At 39.6% G+C, this 22,521-nt stretch overlaps 3 protein-coding genes and 2 pseudogenes across 3 annotated transcripts; all 5 read left to right on the forward strand.

Annotated features, from left to right (window-relative positions):
- Positions 1-292: 292 nt before the first annotated feature.
- LOC135153794 (plexin-B2-like) lies at positions 293-1,389 on the forward strand (annotated as a pseudogene).
- Positions 1,390-3,629: 2,240 nt separating this feature from the next.
- Positions 3,630-6,025, forward strand: LOC135153727 (plexin-B2-like). Its single transcript, XM_064097847.1, has 2 exons — positions 3,630-3,691; positions 4,195-6,025. The coding sequence occupies exon 2, from the start codon at positions 4,251-4,253 to the stop codon at positions 5,301-5,303; it is 1,053 nt and encodes a 350-aa protein (XP_063953917.1). The 5' UTR covers positions 3,630-3,691; positions 4,195-4,250; the 3' UTR covers positions 5,304-6,025.
- A 1,192-nt stretch (positions 6,026-7,217) lies between these two features.
- Positions 7,218-11,643, forward strand: LOC129256529 (plexin-B2-like). Its single transcript, XM_064097848.1, has 2 exons — positions 7,218-7,300; positions 8,027-11,643. Exon 2 carries the CDS (start codon positions 8,085-8,087, stop codon positions 9,138-9,140), a length of 1,056 nt encoding a protein of 351 aa, XP_063953918.1. The 5' UTR covers positions 7,218-7,300; positions 8,027-8,084; the 3' UTR covers positions 9,141-11,643.
- On the forward strand, positions 10,837-12,576 carry LOC135153795 (uncharacterized; annotated as a pseudogene).
- A 4,861-nt stretch (positions 12,577-17,437) lies between these two features.
- On the forward strand, positions 17,438-18,595 carry LOC135153796 (putative nuclease HARBI1). Its single transcript, XM_064097945.1, has one exon. It carries the CDS (start codon positions 17,438-17,440, stop codon positions 18,593-18,595), a length of 1,158 nt encoding a protein of 385 aa, XP_063954015.1.
- Positions 18,596-22,521: the final 3,926 nt, after the last annotated feature.

The raw sequence follows: 22,521 nt of genomic DNA on the forward strand, positions 1-22,521 counted from the left end.
CTCTAAAAAGGGGGATTGATCGGTATCCACCCCCCCCCCTTCCTGGATCCGCCACAGGTTGTAGGTAGTCAGTCTAAACATGGACCTACTACTCTGACAAAGTAGTAGGTCCATGGTCTATATATAGCCGCCACTTGATTTTTAAACAATCTAGTATAGGCCTCGGTTTATGCCACAGCTTAAGTGACGAAAAGACATACGGTACCTCAATCTTTGTACCGATACAATAATTCAGATTATTTATATTCCAACAGAATCGACCAACATTTACCAAAGATCTTGGCGAGTAACCGAGAAAACGGGGACAATCATGACTCATGGATATGGTTTGAAGCTGGCGACCTTAGTGCACTGTCTGCTTCACTTCACTCCACCCATCTGCTCAGCCCCACTCTCCTCCTACTTGGTATCATCCTTTACTCCTCCTGATGCTGACTCCGACCTACCATTCAACCACATCACCATCAACAACATCACCGGAGATGTCTATATTGGAGCACGAGAGAGACTCTATCAACTCAACTCATATCTGACGCTCAAACACACCGTAGATACCGGATCATGCCCTTTTCCATATGAAGATAATACCAATAATAATAGGCTTTTGGTGGTAGCTCCATCACCTGAGGATAAACTCATCACATGTGGTGGCTGTGATGGTTATACTGTGAGACAAGAAGCTTGACTAATATATCACACGATGTAGTGAGACATGACACTGTTGATCCTCAGAGTGTGGTTCCGACATCAGATGCACCCATCGTTGGAACTGTAGTGTTGGGTTCTGACTACCAATATGATGGAGTTGGTAATGCAGATGGTGGATTGTACTTATTTACGGGGATCAGTGATGCGTCAGTGAACTTACCATCTATCTCAAAGCACAATCTTAATGACTTGAGTCATGGACAACAGGTAACACAACCCCAACCCTCTTCCCCACAAAATATTTTCAAACATTTGATACCTTACATGGAAAACCTCTACTATTTCATGTCTAGGGGAAACAATCAGAAGAGTGCATACTTGGGGCGACTGTGCCGTAATTCACTAGACATGGAATTTGCATCCTACACAGAGATACAACTACAATGTGGATCTTACAATGAGATCCAGTCAGGTCATATTGGAGCAGCAGGATCCCAGCTAGGTGATTCCTTCAGCTTAGAGAGTACTGCTGATCTTCTGTACGCTGTATTAGGAAGTGATGTTTATGCTATGTGCGTCTATAGGATGAGCGATATAGAGCAGAGTTTTGATGATGCTGCCAAGGGATGTAGCCGAATTGGAGATAACAGAGGAACAGAGAGCGACTACCTTCAAGGTAGTTCATGTAATAGTGTAAGTATGAATGTCAAGTGGGTTGAAAATCTATCAAATCATTCTTAACATATTTCTTGTAGGTATAGTATTATCGATTGAGCATATGCCCCCACCAATCAGAATGGTAGCTTGATCTCTTCAAACAGAAATGAGTTAAATTTCGAACTATATAAGCGTATTTGCAGATTATGGGCAATACAACATGGTGCTTCTCTCAGTCAGTAACAGGGAATATATCTGCACAAGGCATTTCAGTTTGGCATGTATTTCCATGAATGATAACATATTCACGATGATAGAATTATTATTATTAGGATGTACTTGATTGATTTAATGATGACTATTTAAAGTATTGTATGACGCTGTAATGGAGTAGATATGAAAAATCACACAGAGTTCTTAAAAAGTTGGCACTTTGATGTTCAGCGTAAAGTGTTTATCCGATACACACTTTACGCTCCATTCAAGAGTTTTTGGCGAGATTCGACATCTGAGAATTAGCGAATTCAAACAATCATTCCCTACCCAAACGCTGTATTAAGTGGTCACATTAAGTGATTATTTATATTTTCACAGGCAATTAACTCTTTATTTATCTACATCATCTAAGAATAAGCCTCATCGTTTTCTGAAATGTATATTGTATACCTTTTTCCTCCTTCATTTTTATTATATTTCAATGAGCATGATTTTATTCCTCGTTCTAAAGAAGCTTTAAAATGCCATCGACTTGTCATAAAGTCAACATACATAAAATGTTGTATGTTAACATGGCGAGATAGTTATGTTATAAGTTACGACATATAAAAAGGGAAAAAATTGCAAAATTAATCTTATATCAACGTGATCAATGAACGGTGCGTGCGCACGTGGATGCCGATCTTGAACTTTAATTCTTTCCTCAACAAAAGCATGTACCATTTTCAATCAGGACTACCGAATTCAGAGTATTTTTGTATTTCAAACAGAGACCATCACAACACACATGTATCAATTGATTTTATTCATGTTATTAGTGGTATCATACTAATAGGTGCAGTGCAACAAGGGGACAGTGACTTCGACAAATTTAGAGCTAGTCCTAATCAGGTCTCACTAATGTAGTAACCTACTTTTATGTATATCTATTTGGTAATGTCCTCTCATAATGGATGTTTGTACGTAATAGCCCATTTTTCTCAACTTCAGGTACTTCAAGAACATGTAGAAGGCCCGATGGCCGAAAGCTGTAATAAAATCCGATGAAACCCAGGCAAGGCTGCTTCTGCAGCTTACATGCTTCATTAGCATCCTCTCATATATATATAATGGTATTGTTGAAAAGCTCTATCAGTTGCCTGCAGATCGCACCTCACGTAGGTTGCGTGAAACTCTGAGTAGCAATAAATTTGATAAACCTACAGCCAACCGTATGAACTTTATATTTCATATTTTATTTTTCATATTTTATTTTTTTCATTAAAAGTCAACTATTTACATAATTTTCAGTCAAATATAAAAATGCAATCATAAGCATAATATTCATGTAAAAACCCAGGGCCAGTATTTTGCAGTGTAAGCAATTGGACAAGAACGAATCTGACTAATCTAAGGGGAAAATGAAGTAACAAAACATATCATAAATATCATTATTTCACATACATACTTTCCCGTGTGTACATACATACGTACATACAAACATACTTATATACATACGGTTCTGTACACTCTAAAAAAAGATTGAGTAAATATTTACCCAATATTGTGTAGGTGGGGAACCATGTTTGCTGTGTACTCTTCCCCCCAAAAAAAAAAAATTAACACAACATTGCGTTAGATTTACAAAGTTATTTGATATCATTTTACCGAGCAAACATGCATGTTCCTATTTTACCCATGCAGTATTGTTAGACTTCTTAAGAATGTACCGCTAGCCTGCTACAAAAAGAGCAGAAAACGTTTCGCAAAAAACGATTCCTACTTCATTTTAACCTTTTCATATTTACGATATCTCCTCACACTTTTACGATTTTGGTAAACATTTGGGAAACAAAGTGTCAATTTGCATTTCGTCTATCATTCTCACAACCTATGCCGACCATGTCCTTATAAACAAAAATCGTGAGAAGAATAAACTAACTCGTTAACCCATTCTTGTCTGAACAGTGACATTTCATTTGTTTATAACAGTGTATAGAATTATTGTTAAATTGCTTTCAATTCTTGCACGCAATTCTATGACCTTTAGTCAGAGAGCAATACGCCAATTCATGTATTTATTGTCGCAGAAGGAAGGGTATATTTCAGGGTAGTGTTTCCTCATTTGCAACACAGGTATCATTCGCATTTCTGTATTCAGTCATGACAGTGATGCCTACGTCTGAATAAGGTAAGGAACATTCGGGTGTCATCGCACCTAATAATATTTTACAGTAAAATTAATTTTGATCTTGTGATGTGGAAGCAAACGTCCATTGGTAGGCAAAGTTCTCGAATGTAGATTGCTTTCCAAATTTTGCACGCCAAACAGAGACCTTAATCAATAACTCCGCAAAAAAACAAGACGTGAATTTCATCTTTTGATTTATATGGATTGGTGCTTGTAGGATTTCACAAGGGTGAAAAGAGGAAAAGGGTCTTCGCAATTGATTATGGTCAAGGTGTCCCATTACAAATATTCAGTATGGCTCTAAAAAGGAGATGATCGATATCCACCCCCACCCCCGGATCCTCCGCAGGTTGTAGGTAGTCAGTCTAAATATAGTCGCAATTGAATTTGTAAACAATCTAATATAGGCCTCGGCTTATGCCACAGCTTAAGTGACGAAAGGACACTATAGTACCTCATTTTTTGTAGCGATACAATAATTCAGATAATCTATATTCCAACAGAATCGACCATCATTTACCAAAGATCTTAGCGAGTAACCGAGAAAACGGGGGCAATCATGACTCATGGATATGGTTTGAAGCTGGCGACCTTGGTACTCTGCCTGCTTCACTTCACTCCACCCATCTACTCAGCCCCACTCTCCTCCTACTTGGTATCATTCTTTACTCCTCCTGATGCTGACTCCGACCTACCATTCAACCACATCACCATCAACAACATCACAGGAGATGTCTATATTGGAGCAAGGGAGAGACTCTATCAACTGAACTCAGACCTGACTCTCAAACACGCCGTAGATACCGGATCATGCCCTTCTCCAGATGAAGATAACACCGATAATAATAAGCTTCTAGTGGTAGCTCCATCACCTGAGGATAAACTCATCACATGTGGTGGCTGTGATGGTTACTGTGAGACAAGAAGCTTTACTAATATATCACATGATGTAGTGAGATATGACTCTTCTGGTACTCAGCTTGTAGTGACCACATCAGATGCACCTATAGTTGGAGCTGTGGTGTTGGGTGCTGACTATCAAAGCAATGGTGTTGGTACTGCAGATGATGGATTGTACTTATTTACGGGGATCAGTGATGCGTCAGTGAGCTTACCATCTATCTCAAAGCACAATATTGATGACTTGAGTCACGGACAACGGGTGACAGAACCTCAAGCTTCTTTCCCACAAAATATTTTCAAACATTTGATACCTTACATGGAAAACCTCTACTATTTCATGTCTAGGGGAAACAATCAGAAGAGTGCATACTTGGGGCGACTGTGTCGTAATTCATTAGACGAAACATTGTCATCCTACACAGAGATACTTCTACAGTGTGGAACTTATAGTGAGATCCAATCAGGTAATATAGGAGCAACTGGATCCCAGCTTGCTAATTCATTCAGCATGGAGAGTGCTGATGATCTTCTGTACGCTGTATTCGGAAGTGATAGTTCTTCTGCTCTATGCATCTATAAGATGAGCGATGTAGAGCAGAGCTTTGATGATGCTGCCAAGGGATGTAGCCAATCAGGAGATAACAGAGGAACAGAGAACAACTACCTTCAAGATAGTTCATGTAATAGTGTAAGTGTAAATGTCAAGTAAGCTGAAAATCTTTAAAATCATTCTTACCATAATTCTTGTTCTTAGTGTTATAAATTGAACATGTGGCTCCGGACAGTCAAAATGGTAGTTTGATCTCTTCAAAACGGAATGAGTTCAACTTTTCGGAATAGACCTATATGGTGCTTTTCTGTTACACTCTAGTCAGTAGCACCGAATATATCTGCATATGGCAATTAGTTTGCCGTGTATTTCCATGAATGAACATATTTATGACGACAGAAATGCATAAATCTAAAATCGTGCATTCATTATTCATTTATCATTCATTATTATTAGAATGTACTTGATTGGGTTAAATAATGACGATCCACAGTATTGTACGACGCAATGATGGAATCAACATGAAAAATCACACAGTTTTCAAAAACTTGGCACTTGGATGTTCAGCGTAAAGTGGTTATCCGATTCACACTTTACGCTGCATTCAAGAGTTAAGTGTTTGGCGAGATTTGACATCTGAGAATTAGCCACTTTAAACAATCATTCCGTACCCAAACGCTGTATCAAGTGGTCACATTAAGTGATTATTTTCACAGGCAATTAACTCGTGATTAATTTATCTACACCAGCTAAGAATAAGCCTCATCGTTTTTCTGAAATGTATATTGTATATCATTCCCCCCTTCATTTTTATTATAATTCAATTAGCTTGATTTCATTCCTCGTTCTACAGAAGCTTTAAAATGCCATCGACTTGTCGTAAAAAATCTAAATTAAAATCTAAAAAAATCCTGGGGCGATCGAGCCTTTGCTCATGCCGGACCAGCCCTGTGGAATTCACTACCACACGAGCTGAAGAACTCAAACTCTGTAACATCCTTTAAGGGCAACCTAAAATTGCATTTGTTCACCAGCAGGTACTAGATTTGATGACAGAAATCTTTCCTTATTTGTAATTTACCCTTTCTTGTACTTCTCTTATAGTTATCTTTACTTTTATGTTTTGCTCTCTTCTAAGCGCCTTGAGCATTTAATCAAAATGGAAAAGACGCTATATAAATCATATGTATTATCATTATTATTATTACATAAAAAGTAAATAGCGAAAATTAATCTTATATCAACATGTTCAATGAACGGTACGTGCGCATGTGGATGTCGATTAACTAGCCATAATTCTTTCCTCAACAAAAGCATATACCATTTTCAATCAGGACTACCGAATTCAGAGCATTTTTTAATTTAAGCCAGAGACCATGAACACAAACATGTATCAATGGATGTTATTCATGTCCTTAGTGGTATAATCTCACTACAAGTGCAGTGCAACAAAGGGACAGCGGGTGGTTGCCCTATGGGTTTCAAGTAAGAATAAAGGTGGGATACAATGGGACAAGAAGAGGCTGGTAAGAAAAAAAAAGTGTTGGAAATAGATGGCTTTGTCGTGAACTGCACTATCATGACTATAGACTTACCCGTACGAATACCTCCATTCCAGACATAAGACTAGTACCCGTTACAACAAAGTCTTGGTAACACCGCTTCATGATATATGAATATACAATTCCATATTTCTTGCCATGATCAATTATTCGTGTGATATATTGACAAATATGGCAGCTCATAATCTCCTCTACGTTCCACTCATCGAAAGTTTGCCTCATTTTTATCAGGGTTCGGAAACACAGTAAAATATTTGCAGCTTTATTGGTGTGGAAAATGATTGCTAACAATAGGAAAATAAAACTTATCATTTTTGTTGTGATTCACGAAAGAAATACATTGAAACTTTCATTCTCGTTTGTTCTGTAAAAGTATAATTTTGCTGATTAAATTTCAATCCTTGCACGAGCTGCCATGGCCTTTTGTCTGGGAACAATAGGCCAAATCATCGACCCATCGTCCCAAAAAATATTCATATATATATATTGAATTTCATTGCCAGACTTCCTCATTCGCAGCACAGGTATCATTTATATTACTCGTTTCAATCAGCGAGTTGAAAGTAGAGACCGCGATTCCATCGTGAGAATAAGGTAAGGAACATTCGGGTGTCATTCATTGCTTAATATTTCTTGAAATTATTGAACTTTTTACTGAAATAAATTCATATTTTGTGATGTGGTAGCAAAGGTCCATTTATGTACTATGCTACGCGGGCAATGTCCCGGAAAAGGGTGGTGGGGGGGGGGGGTCTGTAGGATTCTGAGGTACACATTGTATGTACATGTACTTCCACTGTTATGTTCATTTAATGATACATACAATGATGATGCGTAGACCTATTTACAGCAACTTTCATTGAAGATCTAAATCGAAAATATGTTGAAATTATTTTATACATATTACATTTCTTGATTTCAATTTGAACAATTTAATTCACATGATTGTACTTGACTAAAACTCAAATTAAAAGGACAAATTAATACAGTCAAGACGTATCGTTGTATGTTGTAAAAAAATACCATGGTCAATATCAGCTTGCTCACAAGTGGACAACACTTTTAAAATGTTGTCTTTATTGCTATCATTTGATTTTCCATAATTAGGATTGGATTAATGGCAAAATAATAATTTCGCAAATTATTCATGTATATCCGTGCTACAAATCATCTTTGAATCATCTGCTTGATGGTTGTAGGTATAGTCAGTGGTCGTATTGTCACCCCGGATTTTATTGTGCTCAAATATGTCTAGCTATGATGATGGTACCCAAGTATGACTGATGTAGTAAGTAATGAAGTTAATTCATATTCAAACAGGATCATCACCTACATTTACCAAAGATCTTGACGAATAACCGAGGAAACAAGGACAATCATGACTCAAGGATACGGTTCGAAGCTGGTGATCTTGGTGTGCCTGCTTCATTTCACTCAACCCATCTACTCAGCTCCACTCTCCTCCTACCTGGTATCATCCTTTACTCCTCCTGATGCTGACTCGGACTTACCATTCAACCACATCACTTTCAACAACATCACTGGAGATGTCTACATCGGAGCACGGGAGAGACTCTATCAACTCAACACAGATCTGACACCGAAACACACCATAGATACTGGATCATGTCAACCAGATAAAAATGATATCATTAATACCAATAATATTAGGCTTCTGGTGGTAGCTCCATCACCTGAGGATATGCTCATCACATGCGGTGGGTGTGACGGTTTTTGTGAGACAAGGAGCTTGAATAATATATCACATGATGTAGTGAGATATGACTCTTCTGGTACTCAGTATGTGGTTACGAGATCAGATGCACCTGTAGTTGGAGCTGTAGTGTTGAGTGCGGACTACCAGGATGATGGAGTTGGTACTGCAGATGATGGATTGTACTTATTTACGGGGATCAGTGATGCAACACCAAACTTTCCATCTATATCAAAGCACAATATTGATGAATTGACTCATGGACAACGGGTGACAGCACCTCAAGCTTCTTCCCCACAAAACATTTTTAAACATTTGATCCCCTTCATGGAAAATCTCTACTATCTCATGTCTAGGGGAAACAGTCAGAAGAATGCATACTTGGGGCGACTGTGCCGTAATTCATTAGACGAAGCATTGTCATCCTACACAGAGATACTTCTACAGTGTGGAACTTATAGTGAGATCCAGTCAGGTCTTATCGGAGAAGCAGGATCCCAGCTAGCTGATTCCTTCAGCTTGGAGAGTACTGACGATCTTCTGTATGCTGTATTTGGTAGTGATAGTTCATCTGCTCTTTGCATCTATAAGATGAGTGATGTAGAGCAGAGTTTTGACGGTGCTGCCAAGGGATGTAGCCAATCAGGAGATAACAGAGGAACAGAGAACAACTATCTTCAAGGTAGTTCATGTAATAGAGTAAGTGTAAATGTCAAGTAAGCTGAAAATCTTTAAAATCATTCTTACCATAATTCTTGTTCTTAGTGTTATTAATTGAACATATGGCTCCGGACAATCAAAATTGTAGTTTGATCTCTTCAAAACGGAATAAGTTCAACTTTCGGAATAGACCTATATAGGCCTATTTGCAGATTATGGGCAATTCAGCATGGTGCCTCTCTGTTACACTCTAGTCAGTAGCACCGAATATATCTGCACATGGCAATTAGTTTGCCGTGTATTTCCATGAATGAACATATTTATGACGACAGAAATGCATAAAATCCAAAATCGTGCATTCATTATTATTCATTTATCATTTATTCATTATTATTAGAATGTACTTGATTGAGTTAAATAATGACGATCCACAGTATTGTATGACGCAATGATGGAATCAACGTGAAAAATCACACAGAGTTTTCAAAAACTTGGCACTTGGATGTTCAGCGTAAAGTGGTTATCCGATTCACACTTTACGCTGTATTCAAGAGTTAAGTGCTTGGCGAGATTTGACATCTGAGAAATAGCCACTTTAAACAATCATTCCGTACCCAAACTCTGTATCAAGTGGTCACATTAAGTGATTATTTTCACAGGCAATTAACTCGTGATTAATTTATCTACACCAGCTAAGAATAGGCCTCATCGTTTTCTGAAATGTATATTGTATATCATATCCCCCTTCATTTTAATTATAATTCAATTAGCCTGATTTCATTCCTTGTTTTACAGAAGCTTTAAAATGCCATCGACTTGTCGTAAAAAAATCTAACTTAAAATCTAAAAAAATCCTGGGGCGATCGAGCCTTTGCTCATGCCGGACCAGCCCTGTGGAATTCACTACCACACGAGCTGAAGAACTCAAACTCTGCAACATCCTTTAAGGACAACCTAAAATTGCATTTGTTCACCAGCAGGTACTAGGTTTGATGACAGAAATCTTTCCTTATTTGTAATTTACCCTTTCTTGTACTTCTCTTATCGTTCTCTTTACTTTAATGTTTTGCTCTCTTCTAAGCGCCTTGAGCATTTAATCAAAATGGAAAAGACGCTATATAAATCATATGTATTATCATTATTGTTATTACATAAAAAGTGAATAGCGAAAATTAATCTTATATCAACATGTTCAATGAACGGACTACCGAATTCAGAGCATTTTTTTAAATTTAAACCAGAGACCATGAACACAAACATGTATCAATGGATCATGTTCTTCGTCGTATAATCATACTGCCAAGTGCAGTTGAACAAAGGGACAGCAGGGGCCTGTTGCATAAAACTTTTAACCTGAGAAAACTCAGGTATTTTTTACCCAAGTTTTTGCCCTGTGTTAAAGTCAATGGCAGAAATCAGACTAACCTTACTTTTCAGTTTTTACCGGAGTTTTCTAGGTAAAAAAGTTTTATGCAAAAGGCTGCAGGTGGTCGCCCTCTGGGATTCAAGTAGGAATAAAGGCGGGATACAGTGGGACAAGAAGAGGCTGGTAAGAAAAAAAGTGTGGGAAATAGATGGCTTTGTCGTGAACTGCACTGTCATGACTGTAGAATTACCCGTGCAAAATCGCCATTTCAGACATCGGGCCATCTTGACCCGTTACAACAAAGTCTTGGTAACACCGCTTCATGATATATGAATATACAATTCCATATTTCTTGCCATGATGAATCATTTATGTGATATATTGACAAATATGGCAGCCCACAATCTCCTCTACGTTCCCCTCATCGAAAGTTTGCCTCATTCAGGGTTCGGAAAAACAGTAAAATGTTAACACAATCATTGGTGTGCAATATGCTTGCTAATAAGAAAAGAAAAACTTATCATTTTTGTTGTGATTCACGAAAAAAATATATTGAAACTTTCAATTTTGTTTGCTCTGTAAAAGCATAATTTTGTAGATTGAAATTCAATCCTCTCACGAGCTGCCATGGTATTTTGCCTGGGAACAAGAGGCCGAATCATCGACCCATCGTCGCTAAAAAGATGTAAATATATATTGAATTTTATGGCAAGACTTCCTCATTTGCAGCACTGGTATCAATTATATTACTCTCTTCAAGAGAGACCGCGATGCCTTCGTCATGTTCGTGGGAATAAGGTAAGGAACATTCGGGTATCATTCATTGCTTAATATTTGAACTTTTTACTGATATGAATTTAGATCTTGTGATGTGGTAGCAAAGGTCCATTATGAACTATGTTACGAGGGCAACGTCCTGGAAGGGGGGGGGGGTCTGTAGGATTCTGAGGTACAATATGTATACAAATATTTACTTCCAATTTTATATTTATTTAATGTTGCATACAATGATTTTGCGTTGGCCTATTCACAGCCACTATCATTGAAGATCTCATTCTAAGATAGGGCTTATATCGAAATGATTTTATAAATATTACATTTCTACACTTTAATTTGAACAATTCAATTCACATGATTGTACTTGATTAAAGATCCAATTGAAATGACAAATTGATACAGTCAACGATTACCGGTGTATGTTGTAAAAAAAATACCATGATCAATATTTGCTTGCTCACTAGTGGAAAACACTTTTAAGGGGTTGTCTTTATTGCTTTCATCACCAGAGATGTCTATATTGGTGCACGAGAGAGACTCTAGCTATCAACTCAACTCAGAGCTGTCTCTCAAACACACTGTAGATACCGGATCGTGTCGTTCTCCAAATGAAGACAATACCAATAACAATAGACTTCTGGTGGTAGCTCCATTACCTGAGGATAAACTCATCACATGTGGTGGCTGTGATGGTTTCTGCGAGACAAGGAGCTTGACTAATATATCACATGATGTAGTGAGACATGACTCTCTTGATACTCAGCGAGTGGTTACGACATCAGATGCAGCTATTGTTGGAACTGTGGTGTTGGGTGCAGACTACCAGGATGATGAAGTTGGTAATGCAGATGGTGGATTGCACTTATTTACTGGGATCAGTGATGCCTCAATTACCATTCGTTCTCAAAGAGAAATCTTATTGACCTAAGCTATGGGCAAGAGGTAACACATCCTCAAACCTCGTCCCGACAAAACGTTTTCAAAATGTTAATCCCTTACATGGAAAACCTCTACTATTTAATGTCTAGGGGAAACATTCAGAAGAGTGCATACTTGGGGCGACTTTGCCGTAATTCATTAGACGAAGATTTTGCGTCCTACACAGAGATACAACTACAGTGTGGATCTCACAATGAGATCCAGTCAGGTCATATAGGAGCAGCAGGATCCCAGCTAGCTGATTCCTTCAGCTTGGAGAGTACTGACGATCTTCTGTATGCTGTTTTCGGAAGTGATGTTTCATCTGCTCTTTGCATCTATAAGATGAGTGATATAGAGCACAGTTTTGACGATGCTGCCAAGGGATGTAGCCAATCAGGAGATAACAGAGGAACAGAGAACAACTATCTTTGATATTTGTGGATTACTTGTTTTAAGTTTGTATTCTGTGTCCGTCTCGAATTTTGTATAGAGTTGTATATATAGTTTGTTTATAATTAGCATTGAAACTAACTTTAGGGGCTTGCCTTCTCTACAAGCTTTTGCTTTTCTTGGCAAGTCCCTCCGTTCATTTCTTGTTTCTTTTCATTGATAATATTAATGCAACAAATTGTAGTTTTGTTTAATTTATATTCAACATTTGTTACGAAATTTCATTGATTTGTCTGTATTATCGATTATATTGAATATGTACTGTTACTTTGATTATATTTTGAAAAAATTGTTGAACGGAAATAAAATCTAAATCAAAAAATCTAAATCTTCAAGGTAGTACATGTAATAGAGTAAGTGTAAATGTCAAGTGAGCTAAAAATCTATCAGATCATTCTTAACAAAATTCTTGTTGTTAATGTTATTAATTGAACATATGGCTCCGGGCAATCAGAACGGTAGTTTGATCTCTTAAAAAAGGAATGAGTTCAATTTCGAAATAGGCCTACATAAGCCTATTATGGGCACAATACAGCATGGTGCTTCAGTAACACCGAATATGTCTGTGTCACGAAACCAAGCTGCATGGAGAATATTCTCGCCTCGACGCAAAGAAATACCCGTGACTAAAAGCTTGCGAGAAGAAGTTGATTTTATTACAGGTTCAAGACTTCAAGATGAATCTTCAACACACATGTGTATATGTTTCAACACAAGCGCAATAAAATACCAGCTCTGAGACATTGCGTCTCCTTCTCTTTCGTAGCTATACTATTTTCTGACTAGAATTCACTCTCCTTCCACTGTTTATAACGTACCATTACATAAATATAAGCCACTGTTACATAAGAATATATAAAGGAATATAAAGAGAATTCTATACCCTATGTTTCTCCTCGTCCGAAATTACATAAACTACTGTAGCCAATCAAGGCTCAGGACTGACTTATATTAGTTATAATATTCCTTATCTTGGGATGGATATAAAGGGATACAGAGAGACACTACTTGGAACCAATCATCTCACAGGACCACCTTACATAAGCGTTGGGAGGTGCATTTAAAGAAATACATAACGAAACTTTTTTGGACCAATCGCATCTTACGAGTTCCTTACATAAGTTAAGTTGTTCCTTGTCTGGAGATGGATACAAATAGTTACAAAGAAGAACCACTTCTGGCCAATGATACTACAGGGCTATAGTGTCTGGAAATGAACTAAAGTTTTGTAAAGAGAAACTCTTTCTGACCAATCACAGTGTAGTGCTTTCTTACATAAAATGTGTTTTTCCAGACAGGGGTAATGAATGTTTATCCCTCCCTTGACGTTTGTATCAAGGACAAAGACTCCTGCAGTAGGAAAAAAAAAGACCGTGGCTTATTTTGAGCCATGGCCTTAAGACTTGAAGCCATATGAGCGTAAATCCTTGCATGTAAAATGGGTTACTGTATATACTTTCAGGACTTTCACATGCCTACTTTAATATTAGGTACACACCTATCATTTAGAAAGAATATAATTTAACTATGAGGACTACTTCGTCACAGCCTGCACAAGGCATTTTAATTTGCCGCGTATTTCCAGGAATGCATGAATGATAACATATTCATGATGATAGAAATGTATAAAATTCAAAATCGTGCATTCATATTGTTTTAAAAATGTACTTACTGATTTTATTTCTTCTGATAGACAGTATCGACGCTAGAATGGAATCAATATGAAAAATCACACAGAGTTCTCAAAAACTTGGCACTTTGATGTTCAGCGTAAAGTGGTTATGCTATATTAATATATCAACTGCACCCCCCAAACAAAAAATTGAGACATGGACAGGATCTATGATATGTTATGTATACATCGAAATCAAGTCGATCTACCTTTGTTTTCATTTTTATTGTTAATTAAAATATCAACTGAAAACCCTACTAATCTAGGCCTCAGTACACTTAATTGGATGTAATCCAAATTGAATTGAATGAACAAATATTTAGGTGATTAATCTTGGAACCATATTATTCAACTACAAAAAAAAAATCAAAATTTTACTCTTTTTTTTTAGTTATTTATTCGTTCCTGGAATAAAACTACACTATTTCACAAAATCAGCTCTCGCTCCGCAGAACACACAGCACTGCAGCAGGTCTATGAATGTACGTAGTGGCTGTTCTAATAAGCGATCACACCCCCCCCCCAACTATGTTTCCCATCGTGAAAACACTCCATTGCCGCCCGTAGTACACTCTCCGAGCTCAAAAAATTCTAAGTCCTGAACATGACTCTGAGTAAATTGACTTCAAGTCGGTTGACTCAGGGTCAACTTTCAGGTGTGTATCTCCATTGCTGCATATATATATATATATAAAAAGGAATATATAGAGAATTCTCTAATAATAATAATAATAATATAGGGTATTTATATTGCGCACATATCCACCTTGTTAGGTGCTCAAGGCGCTCCTATATTACCCGGCTAAGCTAGGCGTTCATAGCGCACACAGCTTTTTAAGGAATTACTTCCTACCGGTACCCATTTACCTCACCTGGGTTGAGTGCAGCACATTGTGGATCAGTTTCTTGCCGAAGGAAATTACGCCATGGCTGGGATTCGAACCCACGACCCTCTGTTTCAAAGTCCGAAGACTAATCCACTGGGCCACAACGCTCCACCTCCTCTACCCTATGTTTCTCCTCGTCCGAAATTACATAAACTACTGTAGCCAATCAAGGCTCAGGACTGACTTATATTAGTTATAATATTCCTTATCTTGGGATGGATATAAAGGGATACAGAGAGACACTACTTGGAACCAATCATCTCACAGGACCACCTTACATAAGCGTTGGGAGGTGCATTTAAAGAAATACATAACGAAACTTTTTTGGACCAATCGCATCTTACGAGTTCCTTACATAAGTTAAGTTGTTCCTTGTCTGGAGATGGATACAAAGAGTTACAAAGAAGAACCACTTCTGGCCAATGATACTACAGGGCTATAGTGTCTGGAAATGAACTAAAGTTTTGTAAAGAGAAACTCTTTCTGACCAATCACAGTGTAGTGCTTTCTTACATAAAATGTGTTTTTCCAGACAGGGGTAATGAATGTTTATCCCTCCCTTGACGTTTGTATCAAGGACAAAGACTCCTGCAGTAGGAAAAAAAAAAGACCGTGGCTTATTTTGAGCCATGGCCTTAAGACTTGAAGCCATATGAGCGTAAATCCTTGCATGTAAAATGGGTTACTGTATATACTTTCAGGACTTTCACATGCCTACTTTAATATTAGGTACGCACCTATCATTTAGAAAGAATATGATTTAATTATGAGGACTACTTCGTCACAGCCTGCACAAGGCATTTTAATTTGCACGTATTTCCAGGAATGATAACATATTCATGATGATAGAAATGTATACAATTCAAAATCGTGCATTCATATTGTTTAAAAAAATGTACTTATTGATTTTAATTCTGATGATTCACAGTATTGACGCTAGAATGGAATCAATATGAAAAATCACACAGAGTTCTCAAAAACTTGGCACTTTGATGTTCAGCGTAAAGTGATATCCGATACACACTTTACGCTCCATTCAAGAGTTTTTGGCGAGATTCGACATCTGAGAATTAGCGAATTCAAACAATCATTCCGTACCAAAACGTTGTATTAAGTGGTCACATTAAGTGATTATTTATATTTTCACAGGCAATTAACTCTTTATATATCTACATCATCTAAGAATAAGCCTCATCGTTTTCTGAAATGTATATTGTATACCTTTTTCCTCCTTCATTTTTATTATATTTCAATGAGCATGATTTCATTCCTCATTCCAAAAGAAGCTTTAAAATGCCATCGACTTGTCATACAGTCAACATACATAAAATGTTGTATGTCATCATGGCGAGATAGTTATGTTATAAGTTACGGCATATAAAAAGGAAAAAAATAGCAAAATTAATTTCATATCAACGTGATCAATGAACGGTGCGTGCGCACGTGGATGCCGATCTTTAACTTTAATTCTTTCCTCAACAAAAGCATTTACCATTTTCAATCAGCAGTACCGAATTCAGAGCATTTTTGTATTTCAAACAGAGACCATCACAACACACATGTATCAATTAATTTTATTCTTGTTATTAGTGGTATCATACTAACAGGTGCAGTGCAACAAGGGGACAGTGACTTCGATAAATTTAGAGCTAGTCCTAATCAGGACTCACTAATAAAGTAACCTATTTATTTGGTAATGTCCTCTCATTATGGATGTCTGTACGTAATACAGTAGACCCTTTTCTCAACTTCAGGTACTTCAAGAACATGAAGGCCCGATGGCCGAAAGCTGTAATAAAATCCGATGAAACCCAGGCCAGGCTGATAATAATAATAGTGATAAAGCCCCTTTCACAATTGTTGCCAAACAGACTACAACGGCTTGCGACTCGAAATTTTTCCCGTTGTACGACTCGTTGTAGCCGTTGTACCACTTATTGTACGATCCAGATGCGACAAAATGGTCGCATCTCGGTCGGGAAAAAAAACCGTGCTGCTCCGATATTTTGAGCGACTGACGCGATGAAAAATAATTGCACGACAGGCAGGACGAGTGTTGTGCGACTTTGCACGCACTCGTAAGACCCCGAACGAGTGTTGCACGAGTATTTTCATGTCGTACGATGATGCATCCTGTCGTACGAGTCCGTTGTACCACCCTAAGACTATTGGAAGACCTGTCTTGCCCCCTTTGCAACGTTGTACGATTTTTTTTCACCCCCAATATAAGCTCGAGAACTCCTGAGCTTTCATCCCAAATGTCTGGACCATCCATACTGTAAACATGGCTGCTGCTCGACCAATAGCTCCTGGGAGGCTCTTGCATTTGCTAAGTCTGAGAAGGCAAATCCAAAACGTTCAAGACAGACATGTCATATTGATGGCCTTACTCATCCGTAGACGTCAAAGACATGCAAGGCAAAGAAGAAGGTGGTGGGTCAAACCCTGGATTGAGAGACGTGTACTGTTTGGACAGTATGATAATCTGATGACGGAGTTGCAGAGAGAATGTCAGGGTGACTTCCTGAACTACATGAGGATGCCACCAGAAACGTTCCTTGAACTGTTGCAGCGCATCACTACGAGGATAGAGAAGTCCTATCGCTACCGGCAGCCACTGGATCCTGGGCTCAAACTGGCCATCACCTTGAGATATCTTGCGACCGGCAACAGCTACAAAACCCTGCAGTATGCCTTCCGTGTTGCCCATAATACGATCTCTCTGTTTATACCAGAGGTGTGCCAGGCCATCATCAGTGAATACCAAGATGAAGTATTTTCCTGTCCAACTACCCCAGATGAATGGAGAGAAGTGGCACGGACTTACGCTGACAGATGGAACTTTCATCATGTCTGTGGAGCCTTGGACGGAAAACACGTGGCCATCAGAAATCCACCAGGCTCTGGTACGATCTACTACAACTACAAGGGTTTCTACAGCCTCATCCTCTTGGCCCTAGTTGATGGCAATTACAAGTTCCTCTGGGCTGACGTTGGTAATCCCGGTTCATCATCGGATGCCCAGGTCTTCAACCACAGCCCGCTGAGACGTGGACTGGAGAATGGTACTCTTGGCCTGCCAGATCCAGAGCCCCTGCCAGATGATGACCGAGACACCCCTTACTTCTTAATTGGGGACGACGCCTTCCCTCTCAGGACATGGATGCAGAAGCCGTACTCCAACCGTGAGCAGACCGACGAGGAGAGAATCTTCAACTACCGTCTCTCGAGGGCTCGCCGTGTGGTGGAGAACAGCTTTGGCATCCTTGCACATCGCTGGAGATGCTTGTTGAGTACCCTACAGCTTGATCCAGAAAAAGCCAGGACAGTCATTATGGCCTGCATGTGCCTCCACAACCTAATGAGAGATCGTTTTCCTGGGCTTCAGAACATTGACGTTGACCGTGAAGATGAGTTGGGCAACCACATCCCTGGGGCATAAAGAAACGCAGCAGTTCTGCAGGATGTTGAACGAGTTGGCGGAGGCTACCAGGCAAACAAAGAGGGCAAGAAGCTGAAAACTTACCTGAAGCACTACTACAACAGTCCAGTTGGAAGCCTGCCCTGGCAACAACACATGATATAGACTGCCACTTGGCGCACTACTTGGGATACAGCACAGACTCTGCCATAAAAATGGCATGTAAACTTCGATCATGATTTTGTGGAATGAATCATTTCAAAGTAGAAATGAATGACCATGTCAACAGTTATTTTAAACATACATTACTTTTACATCGAAAGGTAGTTTGAAATTTAAAAAGTTAACTCTCCTTAATAACATGTGTTTGAAATAAAATAATGAAGGAGAACATGTTTGAAAAAATGTGATTTATGAGAATAAAAAAGATGTACAGATATAACATATTTTCTTTTGTCATTAATCATGTTGTTTTAAACATGATATATATTTTTCAAAGACATTTTATTAACGATAATTAATTTCATTGACCATGTTAATGTTTAAAATAAAGTTTGAAATAAATGTTCCAAAATGGGTCAGTTGTAAATTAAATTGAGAGAGTTCATCAAGTAACAATAACAATCCAAACAAAAGTTCACTGTTCGTTTTCTTTATTTGACAAGTCTGACAAGTTCAAATGGATGATGATTGATGTGACGGCGCTGTTGCTGCCTCCTTGATTTAGTGGAATGAATCATTTCAAAGAAGAAATGAATGATCATGTCAACATTTATTTTAAACAAAAATTTCTTTGACAATGAAATGTTTGAAATAATAAACGTTGATTCTCCTTTAATAGCATGTATTTGAAATAAAAAAAAAAGAACATTTTTGAAAAAACGTGATTTATGAGAATAAAAAAGATGTACAGATATAACAAATTTTATATTGTCATTAATCATGTTGTTTTAAAAATTATATATTTTTTCCAAGACATTTTGTTAACGAAAATGAATTCTATTCACCGAGTAAATGTTTAAAAAAGTTTGAAATAAATGTTCCAAAATAGTCAAATTATAATTTGAGTTGAGAGAGTTCGTCAAGTAACAATAAAAACAATCCTAACAAAAGTTCACTGTTCATCTTCTTCATCTGACAAGTTCAACTGGGTGATGATTGATGTGTTGGCGCTGTTGCTTCCTCCTTGCTGCTGCTGCTGAAAGGAGGCCTGCTGTTTTTGCTGGAAGTGGGGGTGCTGCTGCTGGAAGGGGGCCTGTAAATTGGGCTGCTGAAATCCTCCCTGAGGGTTCTGAGGGGTCCAGGTGCTGCTTGGCCCGAGCATCCCAAGGAAGGAAGCAGGTGGAGCGTTCTGGGTGAAGCCGATCGGCGCTGACTGAGGCCTGAGTGGCTGGATCATCTGGGGCGAGATACTGGGGTGGTGGAAAGGTGGTCCGCCCGATCCTGGTAGCGGCTCACCAAGTTGAAAGTGTCCCTGGTGAACTCTCACCAGAGGAGTCTTGGAAGTGGGCGGACGGCCTGCAGCATCCATTCTAGCCAGGCCTGCCTTTCGTCAGCGCCTTGGGTGAGTGCCGCATCCACCTGGCTCCGGATGGCCGTCTGCTCGGTGGATGTTCTGATGAATTCCAGGAGGGCCTTGTCCACATCGGTGGGCGACCCCCTCTTCTGCCTCTTCTTGGGAGGTGCAGCCCCCTGGCTGGAGACTTTGTTGGAGCTGGGTGCTTGGCTGGCATCTGGACCCTGCTCATCTAAACCCTCTTCGTCGGAGGCGGCTTCAGTAATTCGGCCACTGAGGTGGCCCAGTTGGCAGCCCTGTGACCGATGGACTATGTGCTTCGTCAGAAAACCAAGGTTGTTATTGACCCATCTCTGTCTGGGGGTAAGGACGATGGCCTTCTGACCACTCTTCTTTCCAGCGGTCTTCATCTTCCCCAGGATGGTCCTCTGGCTTTTATACCATAGTCTGATGTCGGCCACTGAAAATATACAAAATGTAGAAGCAAGAAATTAGTCAACATCCAAAAAATTTGCATGTTTAACTAATAAACATCATCAATAAATCGGAATGTGCATATTTTTCAGCTACTACTTACCGGTGACTCCCAGCTTTTCCGCCATCTCCATGTACTTGCGCTCCTTCTTCTTAGAGTTTTTGAAGTCCACCTTGCTCTTGTCGTAGATGAACTCATTGTCAGCGAAAAACTCGGCCAGCTCCTGCTCCATGGCTTTGGTGATACCGCAGGTAGCATGGCCATCTATCACGTTGTTCTCATCACTGGCGGCGGCTGGTGGATCTTGGCCCCCTTCCTGCAGCATTTCATCATCCTCGGTCTGGGCTTCACCAAATTCATTACCCTCATCACCAGCTATGACAGAAGCAGTAGCTTTCTCCTCGGCCACGGGTATAGGCTGGGGCCCTTCCTCCTCATCAGGCTGATTTTTCCTCTTTTTCCTTGACTTCTTTGGGGCCATGCCGATGCTTGTATTTTGGTTGTGTCTTGTTCACTGTAGCAGCGTCTCGTCAGGCATCAGCGGTTGTAATGAAGAAAGTCGCATCGCGTGTCGTATTTATAGGCCAACACCTCGCGCGACAGGTGGTGCGGTGTGTCGCACAATGGGTCGTAGCCTTGTACGATCGGTTGTAGTAGTCGTACAACGGGTCGCTAGGTCGCGCGACATATGGCGCTACAAAACGCATATGTCGTGCGACTTGGTCGCATCATCGTTCAACCGTTGCAGCCGTTGTACGACTGTTGCACCCGGAAACATGAAAATAATCGCACGATTACGTCTCACGACTGTTGTATCCTGGTGCAGTGGTCGTTCACCTCTCGTACGATTTTATATATTGCTTGCGACTCAAAGACAACACTTCTACAACAGGACGGAAAAAATATTTTCGAAAAAAAAAATTATCGCACGAGTGAGGCGCCAATTGTGAAAGGGGCTTTAAACCCCTTTCACAATTGACGTATGTTAAGGTCTTAAAAGCGACTCGGGCTTTAAGACCTTAACAGACGTACGACCATTTGCGACCTTTTGGTCGTGCAACAGGCATCAATCGCCAGTCATCTCATAAGATCGCACAGAGGCTTTCACAGTTGCAACAGCTGTCGTACAACAAAAACAATCATTAAAACCCGTTGCACGAGTAAGTCGCTTATGATCCTATTGTGCTCGTGCGATCACATACGAGTGTTGCACGAGGGATTGCGAGGGGAACGGTCGCATACATGCGAATGAAACGGTAGTGCAATGTTGCAAGCCGTTGCGATCGGTCTTGCAACAGTCTTATGGCCCATATATTATCGCACCCAGTCGCAAGACAGGTCTCTGTACATGTAGGTCGCTAGCACATGTGCAAGTGTTGAACGACCTCCAGTCGACTAAATGCGACTACTTAATTGTGCCACCTCTCGCACCAAGTCGTACAACTTTGAACAACACTCACACGATGATCGCCCGACCGATGGTACGGCCTGATGCGAGTAAAGCCCCTTTCACAATTGACGTACGACCTGTTTACGACCGCCTGCAACAGTTTTTTTCTGCTGTTGCACGATCGATCTCTTGGTGACTTGCGAGCACTCGCAGTCGTTGTAGACGGTCGCACGAACTCGAGGTGGTCGTGACTGGTCACATCTGAACTTTGAACATGTTCAAAATCCGAACGCGATCAAATACGACCGATTCACTCGCATCAGCTCGTATCCGGGGTCGTACCATCGGTCGGGCGATCATCGTGGGAGTGTTGTTCAACGTTGCACGACTTGGTGCGAGAGGTGGCACAACTAAGTAGTCGCATTTACTCGACTGGAGGTCGTACAACACTTGCACATGTGCTAGCGACCTACATGTACAGAGACCTGTCTTGCAACTGGGTGCGATAATATGATGTGCCATAAGACTGTTGCAAGACCGATCGCAACGGCTTACAACATTGCACT

The sequence above is a fragment of the Lytechinus pictus genome, chromosome 3 (assembly GCF_037042905.1).
Source record: "Lytechinus pictus isolate F3 Inbred chromosome 3, Lp3.0, whole genome shotgun sequence".
Classification (NCBI taxonomy): domain Eukaryota; kingdom Metazoa; phylum Echinodermata; class Echinoidea; order Temnopleuroida; family Toxopneustidae; genus Lytechinus; species Lytechinus pictus.

Bases quoted from the DNA above. Each gene is read 5' to 3' on its own strand.
- LOC135153727 (XM_064097847.1), top strand. From the start codon at position 4,251: ATGACTCATGGATATGGTTTGAAGCTGGCGACCTTGGTACTCTGCCTG.
- LOC129256529 (XM_064097848.1), top strand. From the start codon at position 8,085: ATGACTCAAGGATACGGTTCGAAGCTGGTGATCTTGGTGTGCCTGCTT.
- LOC135153796 (XM_064097945.1), top strand. From the start codon at position 17,438: ATGGCTGCTGCTCGACCAATAGCTCCTGGGAGGCTCTTGCATTTGCTA.